Source organism: Rutidosis leptorrhynchoides, chromosome 11 (assembly GCF_046630445.1).
Source record: "Rutidosis leptorrhynchoides isolate AG116_Rl617_1_P2 chromosome 11, CSIRO_AGI_Rlap_v1, whole genome shotgun sequence".
Taxonomy (NCBI): Eukaryota; Viridiplantae; Streptophyta; class Magnoliopsida; order Asterales; family Asteraceae; genus Rutidosis; species Rutidosis leptorrhynchoides.
In genome coordinates this window covers 388,300,759-388,317,542 of record NC_092343.1, presented here as the reverse complement: position 1 = coordinate 388,317,542, position 16,784 = coordinate 388,300,759, and the positions used below count along the sequence as shown (strand labels likewise).

At 33.0% G+C, this 16,784-nt stretch overlaps 1 protein-coding gene across 1 annotated transcript; it reads left to right on the top strand.

Moving 5' to 3' along the window:
* Positions 1-644: 644 nt before the first annotated feature.
* Positions 645-14,397, top strand: LOC139876033 (uncharacterized). The gene is made up of 11 exons (XM_071863330.1): positions 645-1,580; positions 1,753-1,830; positions 2,258-3,271; positions 5,047-5,949; positions 8,170-8,234; positions 8,388-8,532; positions 13,359-13,477; positions 13,637-13,694; positions 13,784-14,011; positions 14,093-14,131; positions 14,284-14,397. Exons 1-11 carry the CDS (start codon positions 654-656, stop codon positions 14,395-14,397), a joined length of 3,690 nt encoding a protein of 1,229 aa, XP_071719431.1. The 5' UTR covers positions 645-653.
* The last annotated feature ends 2,387 nt before the right edge of the window (positions 14,398-16,784 follow it).

Below are 16,784 nucleotides of genomic sequence, written 5' to 3'. Positions count from 1 at the left end.
AATTAATATGAAACGTTTATAATCATTATGAACGGGACATCTCAGTATATGAGTTCTCATTCTTTGCGATCTCGTTCGAAGAAATGATTGAACTATCAAATTTTGATACTCTTGCGCACCTGGAGGAGGAAATTCGTAACAGGTGCGTTAGCCGTTGGATCACCTTGAAATGTTGACAGGAGGTGACAAATACATACTAGATGTGGTTACAATTTGGCGAAGATCGGTTCGTTCAATTTGTAGATATGTTTTTTCGAAGTTGGTGTCGTCCAGGTCTAAACTTTGTCCGTGTATTACTCTGTATAAAACAAAGTTGTATTCTACACTATCTAGACTAAGACCGTGTACGACTCAAGTTTTGTCACATTAATAAAACAAAGTCACATAGTCCATATAAAACAAAGTTGTATACTATTATAACATTAATTGTTTTTTAATTAAAGTAATAATGAAGTGGATGAGCTGGTGCCAGCTATTAATTAACAAATACTATTTTGAACTCAAAAGAATAAGAAAGTTACGTTTAATAATTTAATAATGTGTATTATTAAGAGATATACGAAGATTTCTATTGTTGCTTACTCACATTCACATTCACCTTCACCTTCACCTTCACCTTCACATTGATCTTCACTTGATTAATCAACCAAAACATGGCATCAACATTAACGACGGAGTTTGCTCACTTACAAATCCCACTTGATAACGTTAAAACGGCCACCAACAACTTTTCCGAAGAAAATGTCATCGGCATAGGTGGTTTTGGAAAAGTGTATAAAGGAAAACTGAAAAAAGCTTCGGGAGAGTTGTTGAAAATTGCGGCTCGGAGGTTAGATCGTAGCCGTAGGCAGGGAGACTTTGAGTTCTGGACCGAGATCTCGGTTCTTTCAAGTCTCAAACATAAAAATATAGCCACTATGATCGGGTTTTGTGACGAAAATGGTGAGAAGATCATCATACACAGCCGCTATAGCAAAGCAAGTCTCAATATGCAGTTAAGCAACACAAACCTCACATCGCTTCAAAGACTTGAGATAGCAGAAGGTATTGCAGATGCAATTAACTACTTGCATAGATTACCCGGAGAGAGTTATCATGTTATACATCGTAACATTAATAGCTCCACAATTTTGTTAAATGACAAATGGCAACCTAAGTTATCCGGATTTGAGTATTCTATTAAACATCCAAAACATAGAATTAATCAAATCTACATTACTAAACCTATCGGCACCCCAGGGTATATTGACCCTGATACACACAACATAGGGGGTGTGACATACAAATCGGATGTTTACTCAATGGGAGTTGTATTTTTTGAGATCTTGTGCGGGAGAAAAGCGTACGATCCTGGTGATGATAATAAGTTTCTAGTTCCGCTGGCGAGGTCTCATTACGAAAACAAGACGTTGCGAGATATAATTCATCATGATTTATGGAATGATGAAGATAGCTCAAAGTTGTTTGATTATTTATCGCAAGAAGCGTATCGATGCACATCTGAAGCTGAAACAGATCGCACGGATACATATAACGTTTGGGGCTTATTACATAGTTTAATCAATTCAATCAAATATCCGGTAATTTGAGACCATCGTTTAATCTTTCTTGTAAATATATAAGTGTGCACTAAGCAAATGAACACTGAGAGTTTTAGAGAAGATTAATTCTTAAAATTTTATTGAGATACTTCTATAATTAAATCTCTGTTTTTGTGATGTTCAGTATTTAATTGTTTTTGTTTTAATATAGAATGGATCCAGCGGGTCAGGTAATGCACTTACAGACACGGTAGGCAACAATGCTTATGGGTCATTCAAGCCAACCAAGGTAACTTTAATTACTATATTAAAGAACTATCAATGTTATTTTTTTCAAACATCAAATTATGTTTAATAATATTATATTTAATATTTAATTGATTTATTTATAATAATCTCTTTGATTTAATTTAGTTAGTTTATAGTTTATAGAATTTTCTAAACATAGTCCTAAGCTTATATTAAAGATTTTAAGACATACATACATTTTATGTTTATAATCTTGCTAATAACCACCGCACGGACACTAATATAGCCGACATACTAACCATTCAGTACTACCATATTATAAAGATATTTACCGAGAGTTAGTAGGTGAACATCAGTTTTTTCACATTAGTCAATTAAATCTTATATTTGAGTGTTGTTTACTAATTTTCCAGAAATCATAACCATAATCAACAATAAGTGTTTGCCCATTTATCACAATATTGTAGGTAAAGAAGGTACAACACCTAAGGATTGAACTTGAAGTCATAAAGTTGGCCACCTCTGATTTTTCCCAGGACCCGTTATATGTGTGTGACTCGTACTCTTTATACAAAACCGAACTTGAATGTATTGATAGAGAATACATTTCCAGTTTAAACACGGAAAATAAAGATCAACTACCAAAGAGAAGCTACAATGTACTTATAAGACTCTACAAAAGGGATGAAGAACATATGTTCGAAACAGAAATTGAAATTCTCGGTACTTGTAAGCATCAAAACATACAATCATCTTTTCTTGGATTTTGTGACGAAGGACTTGGTATGATGCTTGTGTTCGAGTATGTCTCTGATATCCAACTTATTTCGATGTTGTATAGATCGGACTTTACATGGGAAAAGCGTTTGAAAGTCAGCCTTGATATAGCTCAAGGATTATATTACCTTCATAGTGGGATGAAGGATCAAAAGAAGGTAATACACCGCGATATATCACCTTATAATATTATGTTGGTGAATATTAGTAATCCTTTGGTGACTGATAGTTGGAAGGCATATATTGCTGAATTTCGACACGCTTTATTAATGCCACGGAATCAACGTGACGATGACGCTCTCCAACTCAATGGTAATCGTGGAATGACACTTTATATGGATCCGGAATATGCTAAGAGTGGTAAATTAAAAGCAGAATCGGATGTATTTAGTTTGGGAGTGATTTTGTTTGAAATCTTTTGTGGAATGACTGTCGAACACATAATTATAGTTGAGTCTCGTCAAGATACACGGCTGGAGCAGGTGGTAGGGCGATGGTTAGAAAAGGGTATAGTAAAGAATAAGGTGGCTTTTTCCTTGAAGGAAGAAAATAGTGAAAACGCACTTTTTCAACATGAAGGACTCAATAAAGACTCGTTGGACATGTTTATAACAATCGCATCTCTATGCTTGGGAGAATTTCCAAATCAACGCCCGCCAATTGAAGTTATTATCCAAGAACTTGAAAAGTCGATATTATTTCAAGTAAGTAAATCAAAATACTCGTATATTAATTCGTAATTTATTCACTTTCTATACAATATTCACATTAATTAGCTATCACAACAAGAAAAATCTTTTTCAGAAGACAAAAATATATTCTAACCTTTTGTTTGAAGAATATTTTTACTTAAACCAACAATTTAGGAAAACCTTATTATCGTGGGATGTCATATACATTTTCATATTCAAATTCATATTCATATCCACTCATGTAAGAACACCTTATTTTTAATAGGTTTTTAATTAATTATAATGAATATCTCAAAGAAAAAATGGATGTAAATCGAAAATGATGATCTTACTTATATGAATCCAGTAAGGGGTGAGCGTAGAGCGGGTTAGGACGGTTACGGACCAAAATCACACCCATAACTATTATTGTGGTTAATTAATTTTTTAACCATTCGATTTGGTTAAAAGCGGTTCGGTTAATTCAATTAAATTAATTAACGATTAATTATAAACGGTTAATTTAGTTTACCAATTATTGGAAAATTTTAATTTAAGAAGTTTGTACCGCTACAGAAAATGACATTTTAATATAAGAATAAGTCATTGTCTCAGTAGATCAATGTCGTTTTTATACTCCAAATTATTGCAAAAAAAACCATTATTTATAAGACAACGCATAAGTTTATGTTAAGTTCTTAAAATTGTAAAATTTACTTCGATCTTCACTCTTCATCAATCCAAACTTAAAGTCAAAATAATTTTACACATTGATCTACAAATTTTATTGTTTTAACAACTTGACCATTTTCTATAAAAATAATCATAAATAAAAATATAAAATACAAAATGGTGCGGGTGAGGTTAATTCGGTGCAGGTACCTATTATTTTCATAACCGACCCACAAAGTTCGGTTAATTCAAAATTGTTAACGAAACCTGTGGTTATTCATTCTGTTCGGTTACTTTGTTGTGAATTTATCAGTGAATATGGCTACGATTTGATTAATGCAATTTTATGCTCACCCCTAAATCCAGTTACATGATTGTGATTCACAAGATTCTTCAACTTAATCTAATCTAAACCTTTCATAAAAATGTGCTAGATTTCGACTTTGGATGAAAGGTAAGATTGAGAGTGTTTATATCAAGGGGATTGATACTTCCATCATTACTTTTACTTCTTCCACTTAAAATATCTAAACTGCCTTTAATGATACACTTGCACACACTTTTGAAAACATTTTTATATAATTTAATATATTTTAGGAAAGACTCGTGAAATGATGGTGGAAGTAGTAAAAAATCTTGTTGGAAATATATCTCCCTTATATCAAGGGTGTTTTACAAGGTGTCAGGGGCGAAGATGGTATGGGGCAGGGGGGGCGGACGCCCCCGGTGGATTTTTTTTTCAGTGTAAAAATTTTGGGTTTTTCGACTTTGCCCCCGGTGGATTTTTTTTTTTGCCCCCAAACCTACATATTTTGCCCCAAAACCTTCAAATTTTGCCCCAAATTCTCCAACTTTTGCCCCAAAATCTTCAAATTTTGCCCCAAAATCTCCAACTTTTGCCCAAAAATCTTCAAATTTTGTCCAAAAAAATTGCTACGGTTAAAATTTTTTTTTTTGCCACCGGTGAAAAAAATCCTAGTTTCGCCTGTGCAAGGTGTATGAGTATGTGTAAAATGAAGCAAGATTATAATTGTGAGGGGGAGGGGAGTATTTATAGCATCATACTCCCGCATTTATAATTTAACAAATACAGCTACAAGAACTATTTTCAGTACTAACCGTCTTTAAATTAACAGAAAAATCATATGATCGAAACCTTCAAAATGTCATTTGAAGACATTAAACTCGCAACAAAAAATTTCAGTCTTGTAATTGGAGGCGGCGGCTTTGGAAGTGTATACATAGGAGAAGTTGCACAAAAACATAGATATGGACATACCGCAATTGTTGTCAAGAAGTTAGATACTAGTCATGGTCAAGGGCATCCACAATTTTATAACGAGCTTCAAATTCTTTATAAGTACAAACATGAGAATGTCATAGGTCTCATAGGCTATAGTGATGAAACCCATGAAAAACTCATTGTTTATGAACATGCACCGAAAGGAAGTCTCGATGGGTATTTAAATGGTGTTGAACTTACATGGAGGAAGCGACTTATGATATGCATTGATATTGCCTCTGGACTAGATTTCCTTCATGGAGGTGTTGAAGGACAAGAGGTAGTGATACACAGGGATATTAAAACTCCTAACATTCTATTATTCGACGACTTGAAGGCAAAACTTGGTGATTTTGGACTTTCCTTGATTAGTAATATAGACGAGGATACACACTATGCTATTGATCGTGCTTGTGGAACAGAGGGTTATGTAGACCCTTTTTACTTAAAAACATACCTCTTAACCACAAAATCCGATATTTATTCTTTTGGTGTGGTTTTATTTGAGATTTTGTGTGGGAAACAAATACATAAAATTCGTAATCGTGAGGGCCAATCTCTACTTTGTTTCATTAGACACAAATTTGAAGAAGGAAAACAAGATGAGATTGTGTTTAGAGCGATAAAGGAAGAAATTGTTCCAAAATCATTGACTATATTTATATACACGGTGTACAAGTGCTTAGATGATGATACAGGGAAACGACCGACATCAAAAGAAGTTTTGGCACAACTTAAGAAGGCATTGCATTTGCAAGTAAGTTATCACACCCTTTTGTACTAAAACAAACTTCCTTTAAATGTTTTATATATATATATATATATCAAAATTTATTTGTTGTATATTTGTTTACTTTTTTTGAAAAAAGGCTATCATATTAAAATGAGAATAAATTCATTACTTCATATATAGATCTCTAACTGTTTTGTAAACAGAATGAAGAAAAGGATATAAAAGCTCTGTCTGAAGACTACAAGAAAAAACTGGATATGTCAAAAACTACGGCAGTCAAATCACTCAAATAAGAGAGACTGAATTTTGTTTGTAAATGATACTCCTTTTTATGTATGATGCCAGAAACTATAGATCAATGAAATAACGTCAACTTTTGTTTTGCAATAACTCTGATTGTCGAGTGATGACGAATTCCATTTGGGAGGTACTTAAAAGTGAAATTAGAAATGACGATGTGAAATAGAATAATCAGATAGTTTACGTATTACAAAAATGGTGTTTGGGTATAATTTTTGTTGGAAATTTAGTATAATTGAGGGATTTAATCTACACTTGTAAATGGGTTAGGAGGTACGGAGTGTACACCCATTAAGTGATAGATTACCCGGACCCGAAAGTGGTTTTCCATTATCACAAATTTGAGTGATTACGGAAGTATTATTCCTGCACTAGGTGAAACATCTCCATCGTGGAAATAAAACAAACAACTTTATGAAAAGGATTTAATCGATTTCCTTGATTTGATTATTGGAAATAAAACAAACAACTTTATGAAAAGGATTTAATCGATTTATTTGATTTGGTTGTTGGAAATAAAACAAACAACTTTATGAAAAAGATTTGTTTTAGATTTGAAAAGGAAATTGAATTTTATGAAAAGGATTTAATTGATTTCCTTGATTTGGTTGTTGGAAATAAAACAAACAACTTTATGAAAAAGATTTGTTTTAGATTTGAAAAGGAAATTAGTTAGTGAAACATCTCCATCGTGGAATAATACTTGTTTTTGGATGCCTATAAATAAGGACTATCATTCATGAGAAAAAATAGATACAAAAACACCTTAATACTCTTATGCAAAAGAGTTCTTGTTTACTGCCAATAACAAGAACTAATCTCTGTCTTATCCCAAAGTGATATTCGTGTAACCCAGGCAATAAAGGTCGAATAATTACTTTTGGAGAGTGATACCACGATTCAGTAATTTATCCGGCTATCGATTATTTTACCCTACACGAAATTTCAATAAAACCTCCAACAATCGAAAGTAATTATTTGTTATAATCGATGGCGGCTACGATGAAACACATGACGGCGAATTTCTCTAAACTTGATAAGTTTGAGGGAATTGATTTTAGGAGATGGCAAAAGAAGATGCACTTCTTTCTGAGCAGCATGAGTGTGGTGTACGTACTCAGCACACCAATTCCTGAAGATCATGGTGATGATGCCACTGTTGAACAAATTCGAAAAAGGTTCAAGTGGGAGAACGATGACTACATCGCTAGAGGTTTAATCCTCAATGGTATGGCTGATTCCCTTTTTGATATTTACCTAAATGTTGAATCTGCTAAAGAACTATGGGACTGTTTAGAAACCAAGTATATGTCTGAGGATGCTTCTAGTAAAAAATTCCTTGTGAGTAATTTTAATAATTACAAGATGGTCGATTCTAGACCGGTCTTGGAACAATACAATGAGCTCATTCGTATACTTGGTCAATTCACACAACATAAGATGAACATGGATGAGTCTATTCAAGTCTCAAGCATAATTGATAAACCACCTCCATTTTGGAAAGAATTTAAACATTCTTTGAAACATAAGAAGGAGGAGTTAACTTTTGTTGAGTTGGGTAGTCATCTGCGTATTGAGGAATCCCTCAGGTTGCAGGATAATGACAAGCCAAAGAGCAACGAAGTTGCTGGTACGTCTGTTGTCAATATGGTGGAACATAAAAAGTTCACTAGTAATAATGACAAAAAGGAAAAACGTAAACATCAAGGTAATAACGAAGTTGATCCTAATAAGAAGTCTAAATTGACTTGTTGGAAGTGTGGTAAATCTGGACACTTGAAGAGGGATTGCAAGGTTATTTTTGGCACTAACAATGCTAAGGGATCTAGCACAAATAGTTTGGGCAATGGTTCGAACAACCAAGCCCCGAAAGGTCAGAATATATTTAATAATTCAATTGAGAATTATTATGTTTCGTATATATCTGAGATTTGTTTTGTGCAGGATGATGATGTTGCGTGGTGGGTTGACTCTGGAGCTACTATTCATGTATGTAAGGATAGATGTTGGTTCAAGACTTACGAGTCGGTGACAGATGGATCAATTCTTCATATGGAAAATGAGTCAACAGCCTCTATTCATGGACGTGGTCTTGTGGATTTAAGTTTTAGTTCTGGAAAGATTGTTTCTTTGTTTAATGTTTTGCATGTACCACAAATTAGGAAAAATTTAGTTTCAAGTAGTATGTTGAATAATTGTGGTTACAAGCAAGTTATTGAATCTGACAAGTTTGTTCTATCTAAAAATGGTTTATTTGTTGGATTTGGTTATTTGAATAATGAAATGTTTAGACTAAACATTGAACATGTAAGTGTTGATATTGCTTGTATGTCTACTACTAGCATAAATAATTATATTCTTTGGCATGCTAGACTAGGACATGTACACTTTAAAAGAATGCAAGATATGTCTAAAGATGGATTAATACCGACCTTTGATATGAACAATGAAAAGTGTAAAACGTGTATGTTGACAAAGATCACTAAGAAACCTTTTCAAAATATACATCGTGATACTGAGATTTTGGAATTAATACATAGTGATTTATGTGATTTTGCATGCAACTCCTACTTTAGGGAACAAGAAATATTTTGTGACTTTTATTGATGATGCTTCTAGGTTTTGCTATGTTTATTTGTTACATACTAAGAATGAAGCATTAGATAAATTTAAAATATTTAAAACTGAAGTAGAATTACAACAAAAGGCATTGATTAAAAGACTTAGAACGGATAGGGGAGGTGAATACATTGACCAATTGTATTTCCAATCCGTTGGTATTATCCATGAGACCACAGCTCCTTATACTCCACAACAAAATGGTATATCTGAGAGGAAGAATAGGGTCCTCAAAGAGATGGTTAATTCCATGTTATCCTATTCGGGTTTAAGTAAGGGATTTTAGGGAGAAGCTATATTAACAGCTTGTTATTTGCTTAATAGAGTTCATAACAAAAGGAACAAGATTACACCTTATGAACTTTGGAATAAAAGAAAACCTAACTTGAACTATCTTCGGGTATGGGGTTGTAGGGCTGTTGTAAGACTGCCTGATCCCAAGAAGAAAAGTTTGGGTGAAAGAGGTATAGATTGCATATTTATTGGATATGTTGAACATTCCAAGGCGTATAGGTTCTATGTTATAGAGCCTAATGAGTTTGTCTCAATTAATTTTGTGATTGAATCAAGGGATGCAATCTTTGATGAAAATCAATTTTCATCTATACCTAGACCAAAGGATATGATTCCAAGTAACAATGGAATCAATAAGGATTGTAATGATGAAGTCTCTGAAAAGGCTGTTGATCAGTCACTTGAGATTCGAAAAAGCAAAAGAAAAGGGAAACCTAAATCATTTGGACCTGATTTTCAGTTATACTTAATTGAAGGTTCTAGGGATGATGTTTCTACCCAATATTCGTATTGTTTCAATGTTGATGATGATCCTAAAACATATGATGAAGCAATGAGGTCTCAGGATGTTGCATTCTGGAAAGAGGCAATTAATGATGAGATGGATTCTACCATGGGCAATAACACTTGGGTGTTAGCTGATCTACCTCCTGGTTGCAAACCTTTGGGTTGCAAATGGATCTTCAAAAAGAAGATGAAGGTAGATGGAACTATTGAAAAGTTCAAGGCAAGGTTAGTCATTCAAGGCTTTAGACAAAAGTCTGGAATTGACTATTTTGATACTTATGCTCCCGTGGCACGTATCACTACCATTAGACTATTGATTTCTTTGGATACAATTCACAATCTGGTTATTCACCAGATGGATGTGAAGACAGCATTCTTGAATGGTGAATTGAATGAGGAGGTTTATATGAACCAACCTCAAGGCTTTGTCATGCCAGGTAATGAAGGCAAGGTGTGCAAACTTGTGAAGTCCTTATATGGTTTGAAACAAGCACCTAAGCAATGACATCAGAAATTTGATGAAGTGGTTTTATCTAGTCATTTTAAATTAAACCAAGCAGATAAATGTGTATATAGCAAATTTGATGATTCTGGTAAAGGAGTTATAATTTATCTATATGTTGATGACATGTTAATCTTTGGGACTGACCAAAGTCATGTTGATTTAACAAAAGAATTTTTGTCATCAAAATTCTCCATTAAAGATATGGGGGAGGCTGACGTTATCCTTGGCATTAGGATCAAACGTGAAAGCAAAGGAATTTCGATTTGTCAATCTCATTATGTTGAGAAGGTGTTGAAAAAGTTCAATTGCTTTGAATGTACTCCTGTGAGTACCCCTGTTGATCCAAGTGAGAAGCTTATGCCTAATCAAGGTGAAGATGTATCACAACTTAAGTATTCTCAGGTGATTGGCTGTTTGATGTACGCCATGACTTGTACAAGGCCGGATATTGCTTTTGCTGTGGGAAAACTGAGTAGATATACTAGTAATCCTAGTACTCATCACTGGCAAGCAATTAGGCGGGTACTGAAGTACTTGAAGAAAACTATGGACTATAGTTTATCTTATAATGGGTTTCCTTAGGTAATAGAAGGATATTCTGATGCGAGTTGCATAACCAATATTGAAGATCATTCTTCAATGAGTGGTTGGGTGTTCTTGCTTGGGGGAGGTGCTATTTCATGGGCTTCTAAGAAGCAGACATGTATTACCAACTCAACGATGGAATCTGAGTTTGTTGCTTTAGCTACTGCTGGTAAAGAAGCAGAATGGCTTAGAAACTTGATCCATGAGATACCATTATGGCCTAAACTTATAGCACCCATGTCTATCCATTGTGATAGTGCTGCGACATTGGCAAAGGCTTATAGCCAGATGTACAATGGAAAGTCTAGACACTTAGGTGTCAGACATAGCATGATTCGTGAACTCATCATGAATGGGGTGATTTCTATAGTGTTCGTGAGGTCACAACAGAATTTAGCTGATCACTTGACGAAGGGATTGGCAAGAGACTTGGTTGACAAGTCTGCTGTGGGGATAGGTTTAAAGTCCACAAAAATGTCTAATTATAAGATACCCAATTCCTTTCCAATGAAAATTAGAAGTTGAATTCAATGCGGAAGGCTTATACTTAGAAATTTGGAGTACATAAATTTTATATCATCCCAAGGTAAGGTATGTACTCGGACCTGCTGAAGGTGAGGTTGAAGTCTAGCTTCTTAACAGTTCATTTGAAAAAGTGCAAGAGCAGGTGCATGACTGAAGTGAACTACCTATGTGAATGTGAAGTTTTGCCGCTTCAACAAAGCTTGGACTTTTAGCTTTGGATACATTCATGAAAGGATATGGACACATGGCTTGTAAAGTATCAAGATAGCTTTAGAGTATTTGAAAACTTATGTGTATATTATTTTCAGTTATTCTAATGGGTTGAAGGGTTCAATTCTTAGAACACCCTAATTCTCGAATATTTGGAATGTGTAATGTACTAAGTTGAAAATTCAATCTTCAAGATATTTTCATTTATGCATGAGTTTTTGTTTTAATTTGTTTAATTCTCATGAAACGAATTGCACTAAATTGGGGAGGATTGTTGGAAATTTAGTGTAATTGAGGGATTTAATCTACACTTGTAAATGGGTTAGGAGGTACGGAATGTACACCCATTAAGTGATAGATTACCCGGACCCGAAAGTGGTTTTCCATTATCACAAATTTGAGTGATTACGGAAGTATTATTCCTGCACTAGGTGAAACATCTCCATCGTGGAAATAAAACAAACAACTTTATGAAAAAGATTTAATCGATTTCCTTGATTTGGTTGTTGGAAATAAAATAAACAACTTTAAGAAAAGGATTTAATCGATTTCCTTGATTTGGTTGTTGGAAATAAAACAAACAACTTTATGAAAAGAATTTGTTTTAGATTTGAAAAGGAAATTGAATTTTATGGAAAGGATTTAATCGATTTCCTTGATTTGGTTGTTGGAAATAAAACAAACAACTTTATGAAAAGGATTTGTTTTAGATTTGAAAAGAAAATTAGTTAGTGAAACATCTCAATCGTGGAATAATACTTGTTTTTGGGTGCCTATAAATAAGGACTATCATTCATGAGAAAAAATAGATACAAAAACACCTTAATACTCTTATGCAAAAGAGTTCTTGTTTACTGGCAATAACAAGAACTAATCTCTGTCTTATCCCAAAGTGATATTCGTGTAACCCAGGTAATAAGGGTCGAATAATTACTTTCGGAAAGTGATACCACGATTCAGTGATTTATCCGGCTATCGATTATTTTACCCTACACGAAATTTCAATAAAAGCTCCAACAATTTTACCATTTCAAGTTATAGTAATTAAATCAGTAATAGTTGTTTTAACATATTTAGAGAACCAGATTATGCAGAATTACATATACATTCACCAAATAGAGGCAGATAGACATACTCCATTAATCCTTTAAACTGACTTTCACCTAAACATATCCATGAGTGATTAATATTTGATTAATATAGTTGTTTTTTTTTTAAATATTATCGATTGTTGAAGGTGTAAAGATTTGATCAAAAGAATAAGATATTGTGTCAACTTGGTTGACAAGTCGTGGGGTTTTGTTAGGTTATATATATTCTTCTAGGATTGTAATTTTTAAAACATGGAGCAAGTAATAGATGTTTTAGAATTTCTTTTGCTTATAGGACAAGTTTACTTATTGAGCAAGGAAACTAGTTAGAAAACCTAAAGGTTTTAGGTTTAATGTTTCCCTTATATAATGTAACTATAGAATCATTGTAACGATGTGCACAATAATAAAAAAATCACTAGTTTGCGTCCGTGGACTAAACCCTTCTCCACATTTGGAGTTGGGATATAACCACGTTCAATCCTTGTGTCAATTACGTTTACATTTATCATCTATGCTTTTGATTATCCGTTTGTTATTGTGGGTTTGTGATTGTGATCAATCACATCTCTTGTTTGGGGTCCATGAATTCTTAAAAAGTGGTATCAAAGCTCTAAGGTTTGAGCATCGGGAAATGATGGCGAACTGAGAACATTTTTCGATTAGTTGATTATTCGGTTATCGTTAGTTCAAAGAACGACGGGTTTAGGATTTGTGCAACATATATCGGGACCATGTGAGTTAGTTGATCGCGGTGGAAACAGAGTCTGTGGTAGGATCAATGATTTTTGTTGCAGAGAGGTTTTTCGGGAAATTCGGGTGTCGAATATGAGTTCTCATTCTTTACTATCCCGTTCGAGGGAATGATTGAAGTATCAGACTCGGATACCGTTGTGCAACTAGGGGAGGAGTTTCTGTAACAATATCGTTAGCCGTTGGATCGCCTTGAAATTTTGACAGGAGGTGACATACACGTACTAGAAGTGGGTACAATTTGGCGAAGATTGGACCGTTCAAATTAGAGATATGATTTTTCAAATGTCTTTTCGTTCGGATTTAAACTTTTTATGTGCAGCCATGAGAGAAAATTCATAACGGATTTGTTATCATTGGAACGTCATGAAATTTGGATTGTAGGTTTGGACACACTAAACTAGATGTAGTAAAACTTTGGTGATGATTAGACCATTAAATTTTGAGATACGATTTTACGATGTTGTAGCAATTCATGGAAGAGTTTTTGGGTTTTGATGTTGCAAGTCGCGAGACGGTTTTGTTTTGCAAAAATTTAGGATATTCAGAATGGGTTTTTAGAGACGTAGGATTGTTACAGGAGCCAAAATATATCCCCGATGTGGTGGAAGGCACTGCGGGTGCACCTCTCAGAGCATGTGTGCGTTCCCTTGGTGACGTTGATTTGATCATTGAGCCTTGTATCGAAATCTCACTGGTCCGCACACAGACAGCTTGAGAGTTCTGTTTGGCGACCTAGGTAATTCTCATAATTCTGACATTCTATTATCTAATACAGAATGTTGTGAATCTCTCGAAGAATCAGCTATTATCTGAGGTTTATATATATATATATATATATATATATATATATATATATATATATATATATATATATATATATATATATATATATATATATATATATATATATATATATATATGTATATGTATATGTATATGTATATGTATATGTATATGTATATGTAGTCAAAAGTTCAAATGAAAACTACAAAAAGGGCGAGAACTGCGAAAACTTTTAATTTTACAAAGATTTTCACATGTGAGTACATTGAATCACCCACAAATGTTGATGGAGAGTAAGAATTAACATAAAATAGTTTGAAAAAACTTATATTTTACCTATATAATAAAATATATAGTTTCTCGTTCACATGTGCATATTTGTTTGTGAACATGTGAATAGTTCATATAATTAACAATTTAACATGTAATTTGTGGTAATGAACATATGTTTGCTAATGATATGTGCATTAATTAACATTTGCATGTAACTTCTTGCATTTAAATGCATAAAACTTATGTAGTTAAAGAGTTCATATATATATATATATATAGTCAAAAGTTCAAATGAGTACAAAAAGGGCGAGAACTGCGAAAACTTTTAATTTTACAAAGATTTTCACATGTGAGTACACTGAATCACCCACAAATGTTGATGGAGAGTAAGAATTAACATAAAATAGTTTGAAAAAACTTATATTTTACCTATATAATAAAATATATAGTTTCTCGTTCACATGTGTATATTTGTTTGTGAACATGTGAATAGTTCATATAATTAACAATTTAACATGTAATTTGTGGTAATGAACATATGTTTGCTAATGATATGTGAATTAATTAACATTTGCATGTAACTTCTTGCATTTAAAAGCATAAAACTTATGAAGTTATGTGTGTGTGTGTGTGTGTACGTGTGTATATATATTGTTAGGGAAGAATGTGGGTTAATATGGGATTATGCTCAATAACTATACTAATCTTAACTCATAACAATAAGTATTTTGATGATGACATATGCACATAACTAAAGGTGATGGTAGACATCTTGACATAAATATACAAGTTAACTAATCCACACTTACTCTAGCAAAAGACCAAAACCAAATAAAGCTTAAAACGGAAAATGTTAACTACACGGTTAGGACCACGGTCGATAGCAGGTCAGACCGTGGAGACTTGCACCCAGATTTATGAAATCAGGGTTGCACGGTCGACTCTACGGCTGTGACAACCCAGAAATTTTCGAACAAATTTAAACTTTATCTTTATATTATTCCGACACGATAAGCAAAGTTTGTTAAGATAAATCTCAAGAATTTTAAACTGTGTTCATACATTCATTTAACCTCGACCAAATTTCGACGATTCACGAAACATTATATAAATGAATATGATTATATATGTATATATATGTATATATACTATAACTTTAAAATGTCAACAAAGTATTATATATATATATATATATATATATATATATATATATATATATATATATATATATATAGTCAAAAGTTCAAATGAGTACAAAAAGGGCGAGAACTGTGAAAACTTTTAATTTTACAAAGATTTTCACATGTGAGTACATTGAATCACCCACAAATATTGATGGAGAGTAAGAATTAACATAAAATAGTTTGAAAAAACTTATATTTTACCTATATAATAAAATATATAGTTTCTCGTTCACATGTGCATATTTGTTTGTGAACATGTGAATAGTTCATATAATTAACAATTTAACATGTAATTTATGGTAATGAACATATGTTTGCTAATGATATGTGAATTAATTAACATTTGCATGTAACTTCTTGCATTTAAAAGCATAAAACTTATGAAGTTATGTGTGTGTGTGTGTGTGTGTACGTGTGTATATATATTGTTAGGGAAGAATGTGGGTTAATATGGGATTATGCTCAATAACTATACTAATCTTAACTCATAACAATAAGTGTTTTGATGATGACATATGCACATAACTAAAGGTGATGGTAGACATCTTGACATAAATATACAAGTTAACTAATTCACACTTACTCTAGCAAAATACCAAAACCAAATAAAGCTTAAAATGAAAAACGTTAACTACACGATTAGGACCATGGTCGATCGCAGGTCAGACCGTGGAGACTTGCACCCAGATTTATGAAATCAGGGTTGCACGGTCGACTCCACGGCTGTGACAACCCGGAAATTTTCGAACAAATTTAAACTTTATCTTTATATTATTCCGACACGATAAGCAAAGTTTGTTAAGATAAATCTCAAGAATTTTAAACTGTGTTCATACATTCATTTAACCTCGACCAAATTTCGACGATTCACGAAACATTATATAAATGAATATGATTATATATGTATATATATGTATATATATATATTATAACTTTAAAATGTCAACAAAGTATTAAATGTATAATACTTTACATGAGCGTATTTGCTCCAAGATGTTTATCAATAGAATTAGAATATAATATCAAATGATTGATTTATCAGTTACAGTGTATGATTACGAGTCTCTGTTGAGAGGTCCACTTTGATTTAAGAAACCTTTTCCTTTTTAACGGTATTCGGAATAAATGGTAAAGTGATTTACAAGTAAGAACAAAAGTGTCAAATAATGAGATGTTAGACAAAAGTTAGTGGAAGACTAAATTACATAATAATCAATTGATTTAGCT

Excerpts from the sequence above, each read along its gene's own strand:
- LOC139876033 (XM_071863330.1), top strand. The coding sequence starts at position 654 with ATGGCATCAACATTAACGACGGAGTTTGCTCACTTACAAATCCCACTT. Across the intron at positions 3,272-5,046 it reads AAAAGTCGATATTATTTCAA|AAAAATCATATGATCGAAAC; the intron begins GTAAGTAAATCA and ends TTAAATTAACAG. Across the intron at positions 8,533-13,358 it reads TTAGACTAAACATTGAACAT|AGAGGTTTTTCGGGAAATTC; the intron begins GTAAGTGTTGAT and ends TTTTTGTTGCAG.